Below are 24114 nucleotides of genomic sequence, written 5' to 3' on the forward strand. Positions count from 1 at the left end.
TTGTAAAGGTAAAAATTTCCCCTGACATTAAGTCTAATCGTGTCCGTCTCTGGGGGGTGGTGCTCATCCCCATTTCTAAGCCGAAGAGCCAGCGTTGTTCATAGAGGTCATGTGGCCAGCATGACTGCATGGAATGCTGTTACCTTTCCACTGGAGCGATACCTATTGATCTACTCACATTTGCATGTTTTCAAACTGCTAGTTTGGCAGAAGCTGGGCCTAACAGGAGGAGCTCAACCTGCTCCCCAGATTTGAACCTCCAACCTTTTGGTCAGCAAGTTCAACAGCTCAGCGGTTTAACCTGCTGTGCAACCAGGTTGCCCTAAGTACAATTTTACAGTTAGTTAAAACAAGATCTCATCAAAACAATGACTATGGGCCAATGTTATGGAATCCTGGGAGTTGTACTTTGACAAGGTCTTCAATAGTCTCCCCCAAAGAGTGATGGTGCCTTGCCATACTACAACTCCCATGATTCCATAGCACTGAGCCATGGCAGTGAAAGTGGTCTGAAAGTGCATTACTACCGGAGTCAACTCAGACTGTTTATCCTGATTTTCAAAACTACAGTCTGAACTGAATCTTGTTGATCTTGTCTCCTAGCGACAAGTCACTAAACCTTGCTTTGAATCTAGTAAACCTACCAAATCAATATAATGTACGTACAGAATTGCTATTCACTGATTGAGCTGAGACTAGAAAATCTGTTTTGATCCTAACTTTAGTACATATAAAAACCGACATGATGGGGGAAATGTAAGGCTCATTTTCATGTTGAAATTATGATTAGATGTTCTTAAAGTCTGAGGATAGGGGAAAGAAAGCCAGAGGAACATGACTTTTTGCAGGGATAACATTACCACAGGGCTTAGAAACATCACTGCATAGCCTTCATGAGTAGATTAGGAAATGATATAAAGTACTAGTGAAAAGGAGGGGGAGGAAGGATGGCAAATAATCTTGTTAGTCCCATACCCACAACTTTCTTCAGCTTCCAGATGGCTTGACAAATCTCCTTGGCAGTTGCAATTTGAGCTTTTTCCCCAAGAAGGCCTCCCACTGTAGCTCGAAGGATAAACGAAATACAACGGCGGCAGCAAATAGCGTCTAACTGAGTCTGAATAGCTTTGGGCTGAGACTGAGAGACAAGGTCTAGGACATGGGAGAGCAAGGCAGAAAAATTCCTTTCAAGCCACTGCCCTCCTAGTGTGGAAATAAATACCACATACGCCTGAAAGACATTTGATTAAAAAAATATTTTACATCAAAATAAATACTTATAAACACTTCAGTTTCATCATGCAGGCATTCATCACTTAATACATTACAAAATCACCAAACCAGTTGTGTTAAAAAGCTGCATGTTTACAGTCTCTCAATGTGAAGTGAGGTGAAAACATTTTGACTGTCAGTCATTCAAACAATATATCTCATTAGACAAAATTTGATGTTATGTTGGGGTTGCAGGCTGTTTTCAATTAAAATGGAAACAACAGTGAGTCCAGATTAATTGCAAATTCATTAGTCTCTTTCTGCTTTATATTGCTTTTAATGTAAATGTTAACTTTGGCATCACTGAACAAGAGCTTCCAGCGATTTAACATTCTGTATATGAAGCTACAACAGTGTATTATTAACAGTGTATTAACAATGTGAACTCTTGAGGGTTCTCATTTCCTCCGTACTAGTTGTAATTACAGAATGTCTGCAATGATTAAAACAGTAGTTCTCAGTAATATATTTTGTTTTTAAAATAGAGGAATTACAACAGAAAGAATGCAGAGATGTTTAAAAAATGCACTCTGAAGGTCATTCATCTTGCTGTGTATCAACTCGTACTCATCAAGTAATGAATAGGTTTACTTCATAAATATTGCATGCATATAGATAAGAAGTCACAATGGGAAGTGAGCATGCCAAGTACTGTCCTAGTTACTGAGAGTGATATTGTGCAGCAGTATCTCTTCTTTTAAAAATCCCAAAATAGTTTCCATTTTATTTGAAGACAGAGAGCAGCCCTAAAAAGATGGTATAATGTCTGACTGAGCATGAAAGGGAAATTATTTCAATTGCTTTCTTTTTCCAGAAAGCACAATACAGTACTGCAAACTTAAAACAGAAAGCCTATCACAAGAATCCAGGGCAAAAGCTCAGTTTGAGAATTAGGGCTGAATGCACTGTGAGGAAAACAAGAGACGGTTTCTATTATTTTAAAACAGGAACAAGGGGGGGGGGGTGGCCAAAATTTATGAGCTCTATTACATTTTCCTTGGTAGCCTGATACAAGGCTTGACTGTTATATACTATTTTGTTTATACAATTCAATTTGATGTCCCTAAACCAGCAATTTTCTTGTTGTGTGTCTTCAATTTGTTTCCAACCTATTTATTTATTTATTTATTTATTTTATTTATTTGGTACGCTTATATACCGCTAATATCTCAGCCTATACGGCGACTCATTGCGGTTTACAGCATAATTAAAACTACAATATTCCAATTACAAATATAAGGTTAAAATATAAAGTACATACATATACATACATAAAAGTATTGGGCCACCAATACAGACCAGAACATCTCATAATTAAAGTCACAATCCAAATTCGTTGTCCGAGATTGCTAATCCATGATCAAACATGGATGGCAAACTTAAGGCAATTCTATCATGAGATTTTTCTTGTCAAATATTTTTCAGAGAAAAAAGTAGCCCTGCCTTCTTCTAACATATTGGCCCATGATTTGAATGTTTCTTGAGGCATCAAAATATCTTAAGCAGGCACCAGCATAGATCTGGAGAATGTGTTGAATTCCAAAAGTTGTTGGAAAAGACCCAGATTTCTCAAATTTGAATTTTGAGTTGTTTTGGACTTCAGATTATTGGTGAAGGCAGCTGAGGTTTCAAGGAGTTGAAGTTCAAATCATCTGGAAGACTATAATTTGGGAAACACCAGACTGCAACTTTCATCATCTCTCATCACAGCTATGCTGAAAAGAACTGATGGGCATTGCAGCCCAATAATATTTGAGAACCAGAAGTTCCCTTTTCCTGCAGTAAGGTAAAGGTAAAGGTTTTCCCCTGACATTGTCCAGTCATATCCAACTCTGGGAGTTGGTGCTTATCTCCATTAGAAGAGCCACCGTTGTCCGTAGACACCTCCAAGGTCATGTGGCTGACACGACTGCATGGAGCGCCGTTACCTTCCCACCAGAGCAGTACCTATTGATCTACTCACATTTGCATGTTTTCGAACTGCTTGGTTGGCAGAAGCTGTGGCTATCAGTGGGAGCTCACACCACTCCCCAGATTCAAACCTGTGACCTTTCAGTCAGCAAGTTCAGTAACTCAGTGCTTGAACCAACTGTGCCACCAAGGTTAACTGCAGGAGCAGTTGCCAAAACCTTCTTTTCCCCCATTCAAGTGTTAAAGAGGCCACACGACATTCCCAAAGCAAATTGCTACATTTATTTTGGCCAAGCTCTATTTACAATAGATCAGGCTCGGCTGCTATCTTGATAAATATGAAAACATCTCTGAAATTAGTTATTTTGTTCTTTATGTAGTATTGCAGCACCTGAATTAAGTTATGTGCTTAAAGATACTGCAGCTACTTTAACAGTTACTCATCAGGGAGAAGAAGCAAATATTTTGCTTTGAGAGCTTCACGAGTGCTTATATTCATGGTTATTCACCAATAAGTTTTTCCAACTTTCTAAATTAAATTTTAGAGAGAGTAGACATTGAACTACTCTTGTAAATTTGAAAAGGACACTGCTGAAGAACATAGCAGTTTGGTTTTATTAGTAATAATAAACTTGTATAAACTTCACACTTTAAAGTTAAAAGCTTGTTTACCATGTGAGAGAAAACTAAGAAGTGAAAGTCATATCCTCATCATTCCCAACCAGTAGGCAGCACCAGCATGACCTGGTGCACTGGCTGTTTTTTTTTTTAATCATGTCAGAAATGACTTGAGAAACTGTAAGTGACTTGAGAAACTGGTGTAACAGAATTGTCTGTCTGCAAGGATGTTGCCCGGGGGATACCCAGATGTGTTATGTCTTGTGGGAGGCTTCTCTCATGTCCTCAAATGGAAAGCTGGAACTGACAGAAGGGAGCTCACCCCATCTCGCAGATTTGAACTGCCAACTTTCAGTTCAGCATTTCAGCCTGCACAAGGGTTTAACCCATTGCGCCACCGCAGCTCTGCCTGCACTGGTGTGATGTAATGCCACTTCTAGCATCCATTTTTGTCAGTTTTTTTTTTTGTTTGGAGGCTGGGGAACTGTTGACTTTAGGATCAGGGGTCGATTGTTGCAGAAAATATTTTGCTCAAATAAATTATAAATAAAATATTTCCTATTGGCAATTTTGAATAAGAAATAAAGAAGGTACTGTTAATTTCTAAGTATTTATTTATTTATCATGTCATCCGCAACCAGAACATTGTATTACATTTCTAACAGAAATTTTCTGTTAGAAATTTCTAAGTAAAGTACTGTATAATACTGTATTAGAAACAAATAATAACCAGTCCACTTCAAAATGCTTGAAAATACATTTTCAGTTACAAACTCTATTAACCAATATAAGTTTTGAGATAGTAGAGACTGCTACTGATTTCTAGAAACAAATGAAATAAAAGCATTAAAGCACTTGTTTATTTGAAATTTTGAAATATTATTCAAACCTGAGTGACTCCAACTCTAACATCCCTGCTGACTGAACTCGTTCCCTTTAGGATATCGCCACTGGCTCGTAGAAATCCTGAACTTCCGCGAAGAAAACCTGTTCCCAATAGGTCCAAGGCTTCCTCAAATGAGATTTTGCGAACATTTTGTCTGGCAGATGCTTTTTTGGGCAAAATATACAAATAAATAAAACTTTGTAACACACATTTGTAGCATTAGCTTTCTTTTTATGTTGTATCACAATGCGTGTAGATATCTAAATATTAGAATTATAGAATCATAGAACTATAGAGTTGGATGAGACTCCGGGGCAGAGAATTCCACTGCTGAACAGCTCTCATAGTTAGGAAGTTCTTCCTAATGTTCTGGTGGAATTTCCTTTCCTGTAGCCTGAAGCCATTGTTCTGCATCTTAGTCTCAAGGGCAGCAGAAAACAAGCCTGCTCCCTCCTCCCTATGACTTCCTCTCACATATTTATACATAGCTATCATATCTCCCCTCAGCCTGCATTTCTGAAGGCTAAACATGCCCAGCTCTTTAAGCCGCTCTCATAGGGCTTGTTCTCCAGACTCTTGATATTTTAGTCACCCTCCTCTGGACACATTCCAGCTTGTCAACATCTCCCTTCAATTGAGGTGCCAGAATTGGACACAGTATTCCAGGTATGGTCTGACTAAGGCAGAATAGAGAGGTGGCATGACTTCCCTGAATCTAGACACGACATGCCTATTGATGTAGGCCAAAATCCTATTGGCTTTTTCAGATGCTGTATCATATTGTTTTGCTCATGTTTAACTTTTTGTCCACGAGGACTCCAAGATCTTTTTCACACATTCTGTTCTGTTGTGAAGCCAGGCGTTCCCCATTCAGTATCTTTACATTCAATTTTTAGTTCCTAAGTGGAGTATCTTGCATTTGTCCCTGTTGAACTTCATTTTGTTAGTTTTGGCCCATCTCTGTAATCTGATAAGCTTGTTTTTAATTCTGTTCCTGGAGTATTAGCTATCCCTCCCAAACCCACACGGTTTAGTCTGAAACCTAGGTAACTTTATCTTGTTTATATCACCCAGAAATAAATTCAGGTTCACTGAACTTAGTCCCAAGGCTAAGCTTGCATAAAATCAGCCTCAGAATTACTAAAGCACGTAAGACTGAAGACAGTTTTTAATCCACACTAAATTTATACAGGTGAATTTTTAATTGTAAACATTTACTAAAGACACTAAAAAGCCCAAATATTTAAATACTATCAAAAAAGGGGTCTGACAAGGTATCAAACAGTTTAGCTAACATTGGATATGATATTATGTTTGCCTTATAATATTCTTGCAACAACACTGCTAATGCAGACCCTTTGTGGTAATATTTAACTTTGGCTTCCTGAATCAAGAAGTTTAAGCGCTTTTCAGTCTATAAATATCATAATTCTTAAGACAGAAAATGGCCATTTTTAAATACAGTGTATAAGTAAAATTAGATGCTGAAGTGAGCACATATTATTGGTAATTCCAGATGCCACAAATGCTATTAATATCCACATTTTCTCAGGAAGAGGTCAGATATAGAACAGCAGGAGACAACTTTTAGCCATCCAGATATTGTTGGACTCTAAGTCTCACCCCCCTCCCCCCCATCACTGGCTATACCAGATAGGGTTGATGGAAGTTGCAAACTAAAAATATATGGAGAATCACAAATTGTCCACCTCAATGGCAAGCATCAATATCATTAATAAATCTGAAATTTGGCACACATACCCAATATGCCAAAATTTTTATACTGGTGTATTTAGGGTGGAATTGGCCTTGACATTTGGTAGTTGTAGGTACTGGGATTTATAGTTCACCTACAATCAAAGAGCACTCCGAACCCCACTGGTGATGGACTTGGACTTAACTTGGTACACAGAACCCCCATGACCAACTGAACGTACTGGAGGAATTTGAAGGGACTGACCCACCATGGTGGGAGTTGTAATTCTTCCTACAGCTGGAGAGCATAATGAACCCCAAATTTGCCCAACATGACAACTTTTAGGTATTGATGGAGTTTCAGGGGGTTAATCTGACATGATGTGAGTTATAGTACACCCACAACCTTATGCATTTTGCAAAATAAAGAAAAGACTGCTTCTAATAACCCGAGCAACGCTGGGTACCCAAGCTACTGACTGTATCAATAAAACTTACCTGTGCCTTGTTTAGATGTTACAGCACTAACCAACACACAACCTAAAAGCTTAGAAACAGCCATCCGTACATCGTAACTTGATCCTTCCAAGGACTTAAAACACAGAGTTACAACGCTATCCAGGTCTGTACTCCACATAAATGTTGCTTCAATCTGAAGTTCAAGAAGACACTATAAAAAGATAAACATTTAAAAATGAGAAGGAAAGGCAGAAGTAACAAGCAGAAGACATTAAATCTTGAGTGGTAAATGTGTCACTTAAAATACTGCATCTAAAAAAGGATGTGTAAAAAAGGAAATTTGTCAGAGGCTTTGTTAACAGAGATATGCCAGCATTTGAATAAAAACAGGATTTTCAGATTTTGTATATCTATCTTTTTCGATGAAGAAATGTCCCTCAATTGGGCATGGAAATAAAGAACATCTTCACATAAGCATGTTTTCTCCTGTTTAAAGTACATTCTTTTCAAAATCTAGAAAATAGTAATTTGCAAAATATGGGAAGTAATCCAAGTGACACAAATTCCTTCAGTATAAGAAAAATCTGAAAAGATAAATGGATATTTACTTGCAAATCACTTCCTGACTTAGTACAGAAAAGAAATTTATTAATACATACAGAGTTTGACATAGTGAATGGAATTTTGTTATCATCACATCAATACTGCAAATTACACTAGCAAGGCACAAGTATGTCCCATAAGACTGACTGCACAGATAACTGACAAGAGGACAACAAGCATTTGCATGCATAGTGGAAAATATAATCCAGCAATCTTGTTTGATTTGAGAAATTAATCAGGACTAAAAAATAATTCTGCAGAAACCTTTTATAGCTGCTAGCAGAGTTAATAATAATGGCCAGATGGACCAACATATACTTTCTATGGACCTACGTAAAAGGTTCTGGGCAATAACATATACAATTACTGTTAAATGAAAGTAGCATTTATAAAGGAAAGATTTTAATGTAACAAAAATAATTTCTATGCCACAAGAAAGAGGCAGAGTTTCTTTTATCCTCTATTTAAAATATGCCACCATTTTAAGGAAGATTAATAACTAAAACAATGAATACAGCTTTACCTTTGCAGCAGCACAGCGAACTGCCATTGATCTATCCATTAAACAGGAACGGGCCGCTTTGTAAATATCTCTGTGGCATGGAATAGCCGCCGCTCCAAGCCCTTTCAATATATTTTGCAAACTTAGCATGATCTCATACCGCCCTTGAGACTGACAAAAGGAAAGGGGTTTGTTACATTTTTTAGCTTAAAAAATATTTTGTTGATCCATATTTTTATATTTTAATGCATCCCTTGTTCAGCAAGCTTAGAGTAACATTTCTAACATCATGTACTACAAACCAGGTTTAAAGTTCTTGCTCAAGATCTTCCTAATTTCTCAACAACAGTGAGAAATAGAAACTGGCACTTTCATCCTTGTACCACTGAAGATTTCGAAACCTGTTTGAATTGACTCTGTTAGCTAGAAGAGCACACATAAAGAAAAGCATAGGCAGATCAGTGCCAACCCTTAAGAAGGAACAGTTGTGACTATTAAAAAATGGCAATACAATACACATAGAAACTGGCACTTTCATCCTTGTACCACTGAAGATTTCGAAACCTGTTTGAATTGACTCTGTTAGCTAGAAGAGCACACATAAAGAAAAGCATAGGCAGATCAGTGCCAACCCTTAAGAAGGAACAGTTGTGACTATTAAAAAATGGCAATACAAAACAAAAGGTTTGATTTGTCTTTCAACTGAGTGGTGAAATGTTCCTGTGTTCATTTCCTGGAATAGCTATTTTCTGTCTGAGTTGAGGGGAGAAGCTGAGAAAGCCTTTTATCAGGGTTGATAGAGTAAATGTCTTTATAAGTTCAATGGAAGGGAAAAACTGCTTTATTTATGAAAGAATTATATACTAATGCATGGTTTGTATTATAGTTTCAGAAAAAATGACCTGAGATTATTCTATTCATAACATCATAGAATAAGGCTCTGCTCTTATTAGGAAAAATTTCCATCCTGGTATCATGGGCAAATTCAATTTTAGTCCCAATTAAAGAGGAATCATTGAAATCAATGAAACTTATATTAGTGTTGACTTAAAAGACCAATTCATTTCCTTGTGTTCATTCTAGTTATAACTAAAATTTGATTTTGTCTTCTTTCATATGTGTGTGTCTCTCCCCTCATCCCTTGATAATTGATCCATACTAGCATTCTACTACTTCTGCTTTCTATTCACATCTCCTTACCTCTGCATTCTTCATTGCTTTAAGGATATTCCCTACGGTATCCAGAAAACTGTTGCCCAAAATTCTTCCCAGTTTTTTGTACAAATAGCCCAAACAGACCACTGCAGCCCTGGAAAAAAACGGAATAAAAAGTCAAAATAAAATTAATTACAAATAGCAATGAAATGCTGAAGTACTTAACTGGTGTTTTAATGATTAGCAGATTTTTAAAAAATAAAGTACAGATTTATCATTCCGCACAGTGTGAGAAAAAAACCAGATGAGTCACACAGCCAATATGGTTTGTTCTGGAAAACTCTTCACACCACAAAATAATAAACTGACTGGTGTGGACCTTTCCAATCAGTTATATCTGATAACTAGGTTCTTGCCCAGCCCTTTTGACCTTTCAGATTTAAGACCCAAAACTGCAAGAAAAGCACAACAAGAAACTAACAGTGTAATGTAGCAAGTTGATAGCACAAAAGAAAATAGGGGAGGGACAGTCTGGCTGTTTTGCCTTGTCCAACAAAAACCTGGAGTTAGTTCTGATTTCATTGAACCTACACAATAAATTGCTAACAATAAATTTGTAACATTTTACTTGGAGTTAGCATGCATTACTTTGTTTATAATGAAACACAATTTTAATATGACACAAACAAACCTTTGGACTTACAGTTTTGTAGGCAGATAACTTGGTGAATCATCCTTACTACGAATAAGTTCATTGCATTTGTCAATTGTCTGGTGAACAGAAAATATGTCTCCAGAGCTATAAACGATAGCAAGATTCTTGGCAATAAGCTGTCTGGCAGGAGGCCCTGGAGAACTTGTTAATAAAGATACCAGTTGTTCAACAAGTTTACTCTGCTTTTCCCTTATATCAGCCTGGAAATATGAAAGAGTAGAATAGTTAAAATTGGTGGTGGGGCAAGCTTCAAACTGTGAGGGAGTGAATGCACATTTACTCTGTTGGAAAAGGTTTCAGCATGATTTTAGCTGGATTGAGAACCTTTCAAGTTTGAGTCTGTTTTAGCAAGATTCAGCTTTCATCTTGTGGCTAACCAGGCTTCTCCTATTTGTGCATAACTGCCCAAATAGCTGTTTATCACTGCTGCTGAATCCAGGGACAAAAATACAAAATAAACACAGTTTTCTTAAATTGCCAGTTATCTAACACTTACTCGACTGGTTGCTGGTAAAAGTTTTTCCAAAAACCTCAGCCACTCAAAAATAAACTCTGCTTTCTTAAATTCCCCCAGTTGGTTATAGGCTTCTTCATTAAGTAACAAACTGTGTGCCAACTCCATTCCTTAAGATGTTTCTCTCTCACTATCTGGAAGCCACTCATGAAGGCTTACTGGACTGTAGCAAGCGGTGTCAGTATTCAGTTGGTGAATAAAATGCAGCACCTAAACAAATACAATTTTAAAATGTTTCAGGAGTTGAGAAAACAAAACATTTTAACAATGTTAATGCTTTATTTTACATAATGTTTCAAAAGTAAAGAAAAAGTCATATATAGCAAGTTTGAACATCACAATCTCTCACAATGCACTTGCAATGGCAAAGAGAACAAGAACAAGGACACCAATGAAAAAATGAAGCCTAAAGTAGTGCTTTCTGTTGTTTCATGTGAGAAACAGGGGCATCCACCTGCCCAGTGTGCCTGAAACCAGTGTCATGTTTGTGCCAATTGGTTACAGCTATTTCTTTCTGGCTGGGAACTCTCCAGGGAATGGTAGCTGATGGCTTGTAAACCAACATTGGTCTACAGACCACCAATTTGAGTAATACTGGACTATAATGCAAGAATGCAGTACAAACATAAGTTTCAAGATGGTGAACACAATATAAGATTGTGAAACACAACATTATTATGTAAGCTGATTTGGTATAATATATTCTGCCTCTCTATAGTCATACAATATTTATATGTTCAGCTGAACCCTTTACCGAATAATAGCTTATTTTTCAATATAGGAAGAAAAGAAGGAAGGTAGAAAACTATTGATACCTTTAGAACTAGCTTATTTATTTTGAGTTTTCTGGATTTCAAAATACTTCTTCAGATGCACTTGAGTACAATATTAAAAGGATATGTAAGAATAGTTACATACTGTCGTTGTAGGGAACAGAGACTTCTGGATACAGAAAGTCAGAAACTGTTGCACAAAAACAGCAACAATTATGTAGTTTGTTAAGCACCTCGCCTGTCGATCTTGAGGTGTCAAAGCAACACATTCCACTTAAACAAAAGTTAGTTCAATTGAAAAGGCTCTTGTCATATAAACATGATAAGAGAAAACACACTAATATATGTAAATCTGTAAAGAAACCATTACCACTGCTAATAGACTGGAATATGATAATATCTTAAATTAGTTGTTTCATTTTCATTTTTTTTTACTTTTGGTTTGTTTTGAGGGAGAGGGGAGTTGGTTATGTTCCAGGATAGTTACCTGAAAGTCAGTGATTGTGTGTCAGGACAATGAAATGTTCTGCCAGTGTTTTGGTACTGTTGTCATGATTTGTGTTTGTTTATTTTCTTGGTTGTCAATTGTTTATTTTGCCTTTCTGAGAATGTGTTGTTTATACAATGTAGGATTGTGACAGGCTTAATACCTTCACCAATTGGGTTGATAATCCTACACCCATTTCCATTCGCAAGGCAACACTTCACTGACAAGTCAGTTACTGAAGAAATGAACAGTTTCCATGCCTGCAAGTGCTCTGGAAACCCTGCCAATTACTTAACATTTATTTACATAGAGTTTGCTTCATCAGGTAAATAATACTAAATAAAATTATGTAACACATTTTTTTTTGGTTTTGGGTTATAAATGTTACTAATTGGTTACTAATTGGTTCTATCATAAAAACATTGATTTTTTTTTTATTAAACTACAAAAAGTTTGTTTTTGCAGGACATCCTGCGGCATATTTTGCTATAGTTTTTCAATGACTATCTCATAGAGTGGTTCTCAACCTGGGGTCCCCAGATGTTTTTGGCCTTCAACTCCCAGAAATCCTAACAGCTGGTAAACTGGCTGGGATTTCTGGGAGTTGTAGGCCAAAAACATCTGGGGACCCCAGGTTGAGAATCACTGTCATAGAGTCTCAACCAATTCAACATAGTTTGTATCAGCTACAAAAACAAAGTTTCTGGAGTATAACAATTACTTTCAAAGTAAGTACTGCATAATTAAACAGGAAATAACACTTTCAAACCAGGAACAGAAAGTCTTTTAAATTTTGTTACAGAGCAACACATGTCAAATTATTGCAAACAAGGAAAAGGTCAGTAAACCACAGTTGAAAGCTGCAGTTACTGGTATGCTTGGCTCTATTTTTAGTAATTGTCACATATAAAAATTTATGTGACAATCCAGACTTTAAGAACAACTCTTTGAGAAGTGCTAAAGTGCAATGGGAAAAAACATTTTAAAAAATTTAAAGCAGGCTTTTGTTCATGAAGTATTGGATTCAGTATATCTAAACAATGCAAATTAACTCCCATATTTTGGACATAAAGTACCACAAGTTGCAGAAATGCATTTTCGTAACATTCATTTCAGTTTAATATGTATATCTTCCCTTTTATTTTGATAGTAATCCCCAAATGGCTACCAACCACCAGAGAACAATAAAAAACAATTCATTAAAAATGTCTGCTACATTCATTTTAACTTAGCAAAAGTATTTAATAATGGACACAACAATATTTCAATGAAGTAATTACTGATTTCTGTTTGAACTGTCAATATATTTGGGGTCGCCATAAGTAAACAAGCGACTTAAAGGCACATATATAAACACACACTATATGAGGCAGTTCTATTGCATGGCTATTCCATTCATTGTAAATTTCAGGAAAAAACTGCCAACACAACCACAAGCAGAAAAAGAAAAGGTTAAAGAAAACGGATCACTGCTTTTAACACAATTACACTGTAATCACAAGTCAAAAGTTAGCCCATGCTACACAAACATAGGTAAGGTAAAATATCACACTCTACAGAATTTTAGAATGAAGACAATTAAGGTAAAGCAATTACAACACAGCTACAAAAACTATTTCGGATGGAATTCTTGTCTTCACATAGCTGCTTAAAATTAAATATTATTGTCTGTGATGTTTCACAGACATACTTTGGGGTGGAATTCTTTTCTAACACAGAAAACAGAGCCAAGAAAGGAATGGGTTGGAGAGATGGGTTTCTAAAAAGGAGCTTAGTTTGACTTAGACCATATCCTTAAATATATGTTTCACTCCAGAACTAGCAGCTTGGCTTAGAACACAACCAAGCCTTACAATGATTACACATTTTTGAGTATGAATCATCTCTTTGTGCGATGATTCAATTAAGTACAGCACTATAATTATTCTTTTCCCACTATTAAGGAAATTATGCAAAGGAAAATACAGACTACACAAGACAAAATGTTGTTTTATATACTTTCTTCCACCAAGAAAAATACTACTGTTTTTCTTTTCTTCTGAAATTCTATTTTTTTTATAAAGACTCATACAAATGAAACAAGAAAAGGAAATGAATGAAAAATGCTATTTCATAGTCCACAAGGATAGCTAATCTTTTAGAGTGTGGATCACTTGCAGGGAAGAAGAACTTTGCAGTGATAAAGTAAAAAAAAAGTAATGACAGCAACAGAGTAGCTTTGTAAGATCTGGTTATCTGATGTAGTTCAAGAGAAAGTCATATGAATTATTTATACTGTTATATACTGGAAATCATTAAATAAGCCAGAAATGAGATAGATAGATAGATAGATAGATAGATAGATAGATAGATAGATAAAAATTGAATCTATATCATTCACTTCTAAGGTTGCAATCCTATGCACATTCACCTGAAATGAAACTGAGCTTACTTTGGAGCGCACACACACAAGGGCTGTTTTGACAGTTTATTCTGTTATATTCTAGCCAGAACATAAAGATGCTACAAGATGGGTGGGAATCAGGCAACACTCCAGATTTTGTTGGATTTCAGTTGCCAGCATTCATCAGCCATTACTAAGCCAGCTAGGGCAGCCAAGTCTTCCACTCTAACCATATCTAGAAGGTCACACAATTCATATCCTTGCAAAAGAGGAATTAGACTTGGGTGTGTAGTGAAATTTCCCCTTCTGTTCATATGAATGACCTAATGGACTTTACTCCCAGAATATAGTTGTAATAAAAAAAAACACAACAGATTAGATATCTAAAGTAATGTCAAATTTTACCTGCAAAGGAAAATACCTGGTGGCAAGGTAGTGAAACTTCTTTCTAAAGTAATACAGTCCCCAAGTTATGAACAAGATGGGCTCTGTAAGTTTGCTCTTAATTTATGTATGTTAGTCATACCAGGTACATTTTTAAGTGTAACTCCAGTCATACACACACACACACACTTTGGATAGCATAGAGAAGGGTTAACTACCCCTAGGGTTTTTGTTTTACTGCCTGTTCCCGTTTGGAAGATTTCACCTCACATTCTTTTTCATGTGATAAATGGATTTTGAAAAATTTGGCTTGTGGAAAAAAGCATTGGTGATAAAGTTTCAGTAGAGACACCTTTTTCCCATGATAATTCTTTCAGGAGTGAACTTCCCTTCTGAGGGGCAGATTTCTGTCACTTCCTGTTGTCCCGCCTCCGTTATTAACTATGAATCATTTGTAAGTCAAATGTTTGTAACTCAGGGGTTGCCTGCACATATACATTCCTGATTGGGTCAGACTGCAGAAACCCAACCTCAAATGCTTCTCACCTTTTTAAAAAATTTATTCTAGCCAGTTCATATCGCCTGGTTTTCTGTTAAAATGCACCTGTACATTCATTCCACCCTCTTAACATTATAATCAATTTAGAAGCATGGCTTTATATACATTTAATGAGTCTACCTCTACTTAGCAAACTAAAAGGCAGTGTAATGTTTCATTCTTACATCTGGACTGAGTTTCTTCCAAATGTAAATTACAACTTTCTTAGCTTCCCTTTCAGCCCTTCTAAGGAAAAAGTCATACTGGTAAGTATGTTCATCCTTAAGAGCACTGAGCCTGAGCCAAAATACTGTCACAAAACTATTGAGCAGAAAACGAACACTATCAAGTTTTCACCTCAGTTCATCAGCTCCTGTTTTTAATCTTTAATGATATAAGCAAGAACATTAGAATAGCTATAAAATCACAAACAGTACTACCTTCATGTCCATGGAAGTAAGTTACCTACCTGAATCTAACAAAATATGTTCTCTTGAGGAATTTTCTAGGGCATCCAGGAAATTCTATGGTATGCATCTCCTACAGTGATATGTAAGGATCTAGCAAATTCCTAGAGAGAATACATTTCTAGGTATTTTATAAGTCATTCGGGACAACTCTACAGTAACTTCTGTGGAAGTCATGCATTTCAATAAAGTTTGCTATTATCCAGTTTCTGTGGTAAGTTCAGGAACATGTCTCCTATGGAAGTAGGAGTCATACTGTATACTTAAAATAAGGGGAAACAGAAAGGAGTATCATAGAGAAGCATAGGACTGCTTCTTTAAAGAAGAGAGTAACATTTTATTGCAGGTCTCAGCATCCAAATCTCCATTTGGGCAGATTATGAAACAATTATTAGAAACCATAGCAAGCTTCCAGTAGGAAATGGGAAATGTGACTGCAATATAAATCTAGAAAGCATATATGTATTCAGAAATCAACCTCAATGAATGCAGTTCAGTTGGTTGTCTGGTAAGTGTGTATAGGATTGCAGCCAGGCATGTAGCCGGGGGGGGGGGGGGGGCCTCGGGGGGCTTCAGCCCGAAATTTCGGGGGGCTTCACCCCGAAATTCTCATGGTGTTCGCGAAAAGGCCTTACTGGTGCATTATTTAAACTGTTATGTTTATTCATATCATGATCTGATCACCATACTCAATATATCCCATATGCATGGGGGTATTGGGGTAATGATACAAAAGGTTTGCTAGGCTAGACCCTCTTTCACTCAGACTCACGCCCCCCCCCCGAAACTCAGCCCCTCCCCGAAACCCCCCCTAAAAATTTTTTAGCCCCCCCCCCAAAACGAAATCCTGGCTACGGGCCTGATTGCAGCCTACATATGAAAGAATCATAGACCTTTACTTACTTAGGTGATCCCTTGTTGTCCGAGTAAGATCATCTTCCAAGACTGGTGTACTGGCGGTGGGTCCGTAGATGACTGTGGAGCCCTATTCTTGATCTGCATGTTCTCACACAGTGAGGGCATTGGTTTCCAGGGGGGAAGGTGATCCCAGTCAGGACTGGCTTGACGCGCCTTCCTCTTGGCATGTTTCTCTCTTTCGCTCTCCATTCATGTCTCTTCAAATTCTACAACAGTGCTGGTCACAGCTGACCTCCACCTAAAGCACTCAAGGGCCAGGGCTTCCCAGTTCTCAGTGCCTATGCTAGAATTTTTAAGGTTGGCTTTGAGCCATCTTTAAATCACCTTTCCTGCCTACCAACATTTCATTTTCCGTTCTTGAGTTCGGAATAGAGCAACTGCTTTTTGAAGACGATGGTCGGGCATCTGGACAATGTGGCTGGTCCAACGGAGTTGATGGCGGAGTACCATCGCTTCAATGCTGGTGGTCTTTGCTTCTTCGAGCACGCTGACATTTGTCCGCTTTTTTTTTCAGAGGCCACGCTGATGGAATCGTTCTAGGAGTTGCATGTGTCGTCTGTAGATAGTCCACGTCTCGCAGACGTATAGCAGGGTTGGGGGGACAATAGCTTTATAAACAAGCATCTTGGTATCCCTACGGATGTCAAAGGACTCAAAACATCATCCATTCCAACCCTCTGTCAGTGCAGGAATCTAAGGAACCCAGAAGCCATGCAGAAACCATGCAGCTGCAGTTTCAAAGGTAATGCATGGTCAGATCGTTTTTTGTAAAGTTTAGTTGAGAGCAGTTGCCCGCATGGCAATGACCGTGACAGTTCTGGGCCTAATTCCAAGAGTGGCAGGCCCCATTCTAAGCCAGCATTGCAATCCCTATTAAGTCCAGATCCACCATGGCCATAAGAGCAACTGTCTCACTACTCTTGCCTTCCTACTACTAGTCTGGCCACCCCATCTCTCTCTTTCTCCTCCCCTGTACCTATCCTGCACAAGAGTGTTAATTAAGGAAACTCAAGCGGCCCCTCCTTCCTTTTACTCCAGGCCCAGCCACCCCACCAGTTTGATTTCCATCCAGCAAAACCAATGTTAGCAAGATAGCTATGAGTCCCCTTGTAGCAGCTTTGAATCTCCTTGTGGAGAGTAAAAGCAGGGTATAAATAAACACAACAATAAATAATAATAATAATAATAATAATAATAATATCCCTATTAAAAATAGCATAAGGCATCTACAGAAGTGGAAGCAAATACAGTAAGTATTGAATCAAATCCTTGAATATTTAACCCACAAATGTGGAGGGACAATTGTACCTGTAATATTGATGTGATTATTTCATAAAAATTTAGTATCTAGTCACTGATGCTTTTGGAACTTTGCTGGCTTTATTATCACTACCTAGGGAATTTCAATGTGTGCATGACAAGTGGAGTGCCGCAGGGTTCCGTCCTGGGCTCGGTCCTGTTCAACATCTTTATTAATGACTTAGATGAAGGGCTAGAAGGCATGATTATCAAGTTTGCAGATGACACCAAATTGGGAGAGATAGCCAATACTCCAGAGGACAGGAGCAGGATACAAAACAATCTTGACAGATTAGAGAGATGGGCCAAAACTAACAAAATGAAGTTCAACAGGGAGCAAGCTTGTTTACTGCTTCCATGGAGATTAGGACAAAGAACAATGGCTTCAAACTACAAGAAAGGAGATTCCATCTGAACATGAGGAAGAACTTCCTGACTGTGAGAGCCGTTCAGCAGTGGAACTCTCTGCCCCGGAGTGTGGTGGAGGCTCCTTCTTTGGAAGCTTTTAAACAGAGGCTGGATGGCCATCTGTCAGGGGTGCTTTGAATGCAATATTCCTGCTTCTTGGACTGGATGGCCCATGAGGTCTCTTCCAACTCTTTGATTTTATGACTCTATGACATAAATATACAAAGAATGAGTCTACTCGGCATATTTCTAGATCTTCTCCTTATGTTAATGCCATTACCTGAGGGTCTATCATAGCCTATTAATGAAAACCTTAATTACATCAATTTACAATATGTCATTTTTAAGTTTATTTCACCAGTGTACCTTCATAAGCTAAATAAAGTGACTTTATATTTTCCAAAGAATTTGTCATGTCAGTCTTTCACAGCAAAAACGGAGTCTTATGGGACCTTCAAGGCTACTTTATTATTATACGAGCTTTCACAAACTGTAGCTCACTTCATGAGATAGTGTATGGATTGCTATCCAGAATTTCAAAGCATCCTATCTGAATGACTGCAGACCCTTCCTTCATTACATCTTAAGGCACAATGCAGACAACATGACTTTGAAATTAAGTAAAGGTTCTTCCCTTCCCTGTTTTCAGCAACATTCTGCTTGCAGAGCTCTAAAGTTAGCACACATTTGGTGGGGGTTTTTTTGTTGCCTTTAGCGTTTTCTTAACATTGACTTTGGAATTTTTCTTTTGGTTCCTTGACTTTCAAAAAACAGAGACAGACAGAGAGAGAGAGAGAGAATGCATGGTTGGAGAGTTGTGTTATAGACAGTGTGGTCAGAGAATAATTAAAATCAGAAAACACTGACAATTGATACTGATCATTCAGTATCATTAATGACAAAAACAACTTGACACTAGGAAAGCCAACATGTGACTGCTGAGATCCTGCACTGTATTAGCATCGTGTAAAAATCCTTTAGTACAGTTACATTATGTTTGTACAGGTTGAGCATCCCCTTATCCAAAATCCAAAACATTTCAAAAAGCAAAATTGTACACATGGGTGGCTGAGATAGTGGCACTTTTTCTTTCTTTCTTTCTTTCTTTCTCCAGTGATGTTACATGCACAAAATTATTTAGAACATTGTTTAAAATTTTCAGGCTATGTTTATGTTTATATACCAAATTCCAAAAAAAATAATTAATTAAAATCCCAAATCCCAAACATTTCTGGTCCCAAGCATTTATGGTAAGGAATACTCAACCTGTACTGAATACCAACATAGCACAATATATGCAACTGCAATGCATAAAGGCAATGTGCATTCACAAAGTATTCTGTGTACTTTAGTATGATACAACATGAGCAAGGCTCCCACAAACACAACTTTGCTAATGCTACTTTCTGTTGGATACAACAGTGTAGTGCATTGTCCAAAAATATCATTCTACATGCGTAGTGCAACTTATGCCTGAATATATCAATAACAGCATGGCAGGTGCAGTGTGATAAGAATCCTGATTCAAAACATCTCATTCTTTTAAATCTTTACAACTGCTCTTTTCATGTTTTGTACATAAAACACCCCTCATTCCTACTGAGGCTCTTTCTACACAACTGAATAAAATCCCACATTTTCTGCTTTGAACTGGAATCTATGGCAGTGTGGACTCAGATAACCCAGTTCAAAGAAGATATTGTGGGATTTTCTGGCTTGATATTCTGAGTTATATGGCTGTGCGGAAGAGCCTTGAAAAAACATGTAGTGTCTGTATGCCTCCAGGATTCTGAAAGACAGCTTTTCCGGTCCTTATTTTGACATACTTCTCATGTGTATGTGTTCAGTAATCTCTAATAACCTTCTAATACAACATGCTATAAATAGGCTGTCTTTGAAGAACCTCTGGAAACTGCAATTAATTCAAAATATAGCTGCTAACTAGGACTGAATACTGTGACCATATCTTGCTGGTGTTTGATTATAGCAAAGAGAGTTTTTCAACATCTAGGCACTCATATTTGGAACATTCCTTGCAGGCAAGTTCGCCTAGTACCTACGTCAATGCCATATTAGCAGCAGATCTTAGACTTCTCTGAGGCTTTTGAAATAGCCATTGCATGCATTTCATCTACTAGGTTTAAATTTATCTTTAATCTAAAGGGTTTTTTTTCTGAAGTTTTATTGTCCAACTCTATGATTCTATGAACAACAGTAATAAATGGGAGAGCATCCATGGAGAATCCTGGAACCCCAGTGGATACCAAGGGTATCTATTTAACACATACATATACATATAAACACACATACACACTGAAAGAATTGGGAAAACAGCCTTTTTGCCCATCTAAACACCCCAAAAGAGCCTGACAGGGGTTACATCTATACTGTAGAATGAATGTAGTTTGATACCACTTTAACTGTCATGGCTCAATGCCATGGAATCCTGGGAGTTGTAATCTGGTGAGGCACCAGTGCTCTTATAAAACTGTAACTCCCATGATCTCATAGTATTATGGCATGGCAGTTACAAGTGCTTTCAAACTGCGTTCCTTTACAGTATAGACCAGGTATGGGCAAACTTGGGCTCTCTGGGTGTTTTGGACTTCAACTCCCACATCCTAACAGCTAGCCATTGGAATCCACAAGCATGTCGACAATTTCAACAGACAGGAGGAAACCATGAAAATGAACAAAATCTGTCTACCACAATTTTAAAAAACCTCTCAAATTAGGACAGTACATAAAGAGTAACACTCAAAAAGCAAGGGAATTCCAGACAAAAACCAATCAGAGCCAGCTAACACCTCCCAACAACACAGGATTTCCCCAGGCAGCAACGAGCCAGGTTTTGAAGCTGCAAGGCCATTAAATGCTAATCAAGGTGGCCATTTGCAACATTCACACCTGCCTAAAACAGACAAGAGTCTTTCTCCCACCCGGGACATTCCACAGATATATAAACCCCACTTGCCTAGTTTCCAACAAACCTCACATCCTCTGAGGACGCCTGCCACAGATGTGAGTGAAACGTCAGAAGAGAATGCTTCCGGAACATGGCCATACAGCCCAGAAAACTCACAGCAACCTGTTAGGAATCGTGGGAGTTGAAGTCCAAACACCCTGGAGGGACCAAGCTATAGATGCACCCAGGGAGCAAGCAAACCCTCTTCTGTGAGGGATCTTGAAGCGCTGCTGACTTCTGCAAGCAGGAACTGGTATATCCATTTCACGCATCCTTAGGAGACGAAGCAGCCAGTGACCTCCAGGGGCACCTTCTCCACGGGAAACAAAGCAAGATTTCCTTCCAAGTTAGGAAACATATCCTCGGGAGCCTCTTTTCTTCCCATCCTATTTTCAGAGAGGCTTCTTGACTGACATCCCAGCCAAACCTCCTTTGAGATACACCCAAAGACACATCCCAATTAAAATAAAGTAGCAAACCTTTGCAAACAATGCCCTAAAGCAGGGATAAGTGAACTTGGGCCTTCCAGGTGTTTTGGACTCCAACTCCCATCATTCCTAACAGCCTCAGGCCCCTTCCTTTTCTCCCTCAGCCGCTTAAGCTTAAGGTCCAAAACACCTGCAGGGCCTAAGTTTGCCCATCCCTGCCTTAGAGGAGTATGATCTAGAGCAGGCATGGGCAAACTTGGGCTCTCCAGATGTTTTGGACTCCAACTCCCACCATTCCTAACAGCTTACCTGCTTAGGCATGGTGGGAGTTGTAGTCCAAAATTCCTGGAGGGCCCAAGTTTGCCCATACCTGAATCTAGGCTAATTCCGACATACTAAATGCTGAGGCAGAGAGGAAGGACCTCGCCACACTACAACTCCCAGGGTGCCACGGCAGGTGTGGAAAGCGGTGTCAAACTGCGTTCATTCCACAATGAGGACGCAGGCTTACTTCTCCTCGCCAAAGCCGCCTATTTTCCCCTCTCCTCACATGGAAGGCGTCTTGGCCGGCTGCGGAGTCTCCTCCACAAAGAGAGGAGTGGGTTTCCTTCTGTCCTGCAGCCTCTTCTTCTGCCTGGTCGCCCTCCAACTCCTCGCAGGGCGGAGTCTTTCCTCCTCCTTCTGCTTCTTCTTCTTGCCTGACTGAGGGAAGCCCAAGCCTTCAATGAGGAGGAGGAAGGGAGGAGGGGCCTAAGGTGGCGCCTTCGCCCTCCCTTCTTCGCGGCCCGCCTCCATCGCTCTCGCAGGCTTGCCTAATCGGCCTCGGAGCCATCGAGCGGCCTACAAGGCCTCCACAGCTCGTCTCCAAAGGAAAGCACCCCTCTGCCCTCTAATATTTGATCACGCATTCCGGTATTATTTCAGCTCTTCCCTCTTCTGACTGTTTTGCCCACCACACTGACTAGAGTTGGAAGAGCATGTAAACATCCCATCTGGAATCCTGTTTCTCCCTCCTGGAGGATTATTGGAGTTGTAGTTTAAGAGTGTGGCCTTCCAAATGACCAGACAGAGCTCCTGATGACCTTCCACACAGCCCTATATCCCTGAATATCAAGGCAGGAAATCCCACATGATCTGAGTGTGGATTCCAATAACCCAGGGCCCTTCCACACAACCCTATATCTCAGAATATCAATAATATTTTTTTTTTCGTGTCAGTAGTGACTTGAGAAACTGCAAGTCACTTCTGGTGTGAGAGAATTGGCCGTCTGCAAGGACGTTGCCCAGGGGACGCCCGGATGATTTTATGTTTTATCATCCTTGTGGGAGGCTTCTCTCATATCCCCGCATGAGGAGCTGGAGCTGATAGAGGGAGCTCATCCGCCTCTCCTCGGATTCAAACCTGTGACCTGTCGGTCTTCAGTCCTGCCAGCACAAGGGTTTAACCCACTGTGCCGCCAGGGGCTCTAATAATAATAATAATAAACCTACAAATTAAAGAATACTTTAATAAAGATAAAAAATAGGTTTTAATCTGAAACCGACTAGTTGGGATAAATTCCTTCAGTTAGAGAAAAAGTCAATTACCATGATGTATAATCAGTTGTTGGATTGGGTTGTTGTAGGTTTTTTCGGGCTGTATGGTCATGGTCTGGAGGCATTCTCTCCTGATGTTTCGCCTGCATCTATGGCAAGCATCCTCAGAGGTAGTGAGGTCTGTTGGAACTAGGCAAAAGGGTTTATATATTTGTGGAATGACCAGGGTAAGGCAAAGGATTCTTGTCTGCTGGAGCTAGGTGTGAATGTTTCAACTGACCACCTTGATTAGCATACAATGGCTTGACTGTGCCTGGGGCAAACTTTTGTTGAGAGGTAATTAGATGTCCCTGCCTGCTTCCTCCCTGTTGTTGTACTGTTGCAATTTTAGAGTTTTTTAATACTGGTAGCCAGATTTTGTTCATTTTCATGGTTTCCTCCTTTCTGTTGAAATTGTCCACATGCTTGTGTATTTCAATGGCTTCTCTGTGTAGTCTGACATGGTGGTTGTGAGAGTGGTCCAGCATTTCTGTGTTCTCAAATAAAATGCTGTGTCCAGGTTGGTTCATCAGGTGCTCTGCTATGGCTGATTTCTCTGGTTTAAAGTAGTCTGCAGTGCCTTTCATGTTCCTTGATTTGTGTTTGGGCACTGCGTTTGTCTCACCCTGGTCATTCCACAGATATATAAACCCTTTTTCCTAGTTCCATCAGACCTCACTACCTCTGAGGATGATTGCCATAGATGCAGGCGAAACGTCAGGAGAGAATGCCTCTAGACCATGGCCATACAGCCCAAAAACACCTACAACAACCCAGTGATTCCGGCCATGAAAGCCTTCGACAATAAGTTGTTGGATTGGCATACAGAAATTGAGGTGGTAAAGAACTGCATGGTAAAATGGGCTGAGAATATCGGAAGACCCATCCACTTAAAGGAATGGGAACATTTGGACTAAGAAATCAAAATATATTTATGCTATGGATCTTAAGGAAAATATTCTTAAAATGTTTCACAGATGGTACATAACCCCCGAAAAATTGGGGTCCATATATAAAAATGTCGGAAAAGATTGTTGGAAATGCCAGAGACATGAGGGGAGCTTCTTTCACATGTGATGGTCTTGTGAAGAAGCCCAGAAATATTGGAAGCTAATACATGAGGAGACTAAAAAATCTTAGAAATCAGATTTGTTAAAAA

At 38.8% G+C, this 24114-nt stretch overlaps 1 protein-coding gene across 1 annotated transcript in view; it reads right to left on the reverse strand.

The window, feature by feature from the left end:
* Window positions 1-22113, reverse strand: part of HEATR5A (HEAT repeat containing 5A) — a 74970-nt gene extending 52857 nt beyond the window's left edge. Inside the window, exons 1-8 of the mRNA XM_067462871.1 lie at window positions 21892-22113; window positions 10313-10540; window positions 9805-10016; window positions 9147-9255; window positions 7968-8117; window positions 6881-7052; window positions 4691-4851; window positions 976-1231 (exon numbers count right to left, since the gene is read on the reverse strand). Of these exons, the coding sequence (XP_067318972.1) occupies window positions 976-1231; window positions 4691-4851; window positions 6881-7052; window positions 7968-8117; window positions 9147-9255; window positions 9805-10016; window positions 10313-10438 (1186 nt within the window). The 5' untranslated portion in view covers window positions 10439-10540; window positions 21892-22113. The remainder of the gene's footprint in view (window positions 1-975; window positions 1232-4690; window positions 4852-6880; window positions 7053-7967; window positions 8118-9146; window positions 9256-9804; window positions 10017-10312; window positions 10541-21891) is intronic.
* Between the last annotated feature and the right edge of the window lie 2001 nt (window positions 22114-24114).

The sequence above is a fragment of the Anolis sagrei genome, chromosome 1, assembly GCF_037176765.1.
Source record: "Anolis sagrei isolate rAnoSag1 chromosome 1, rAnoSag1.mat, whole genome shotgun sequence".
Classification (NCBI taxonomy): Eukaryota; Metazoa; Chordata; class Lepidosauria; order Squamata; family Dactyloidae; genus Anolis; species Anolis sagrei.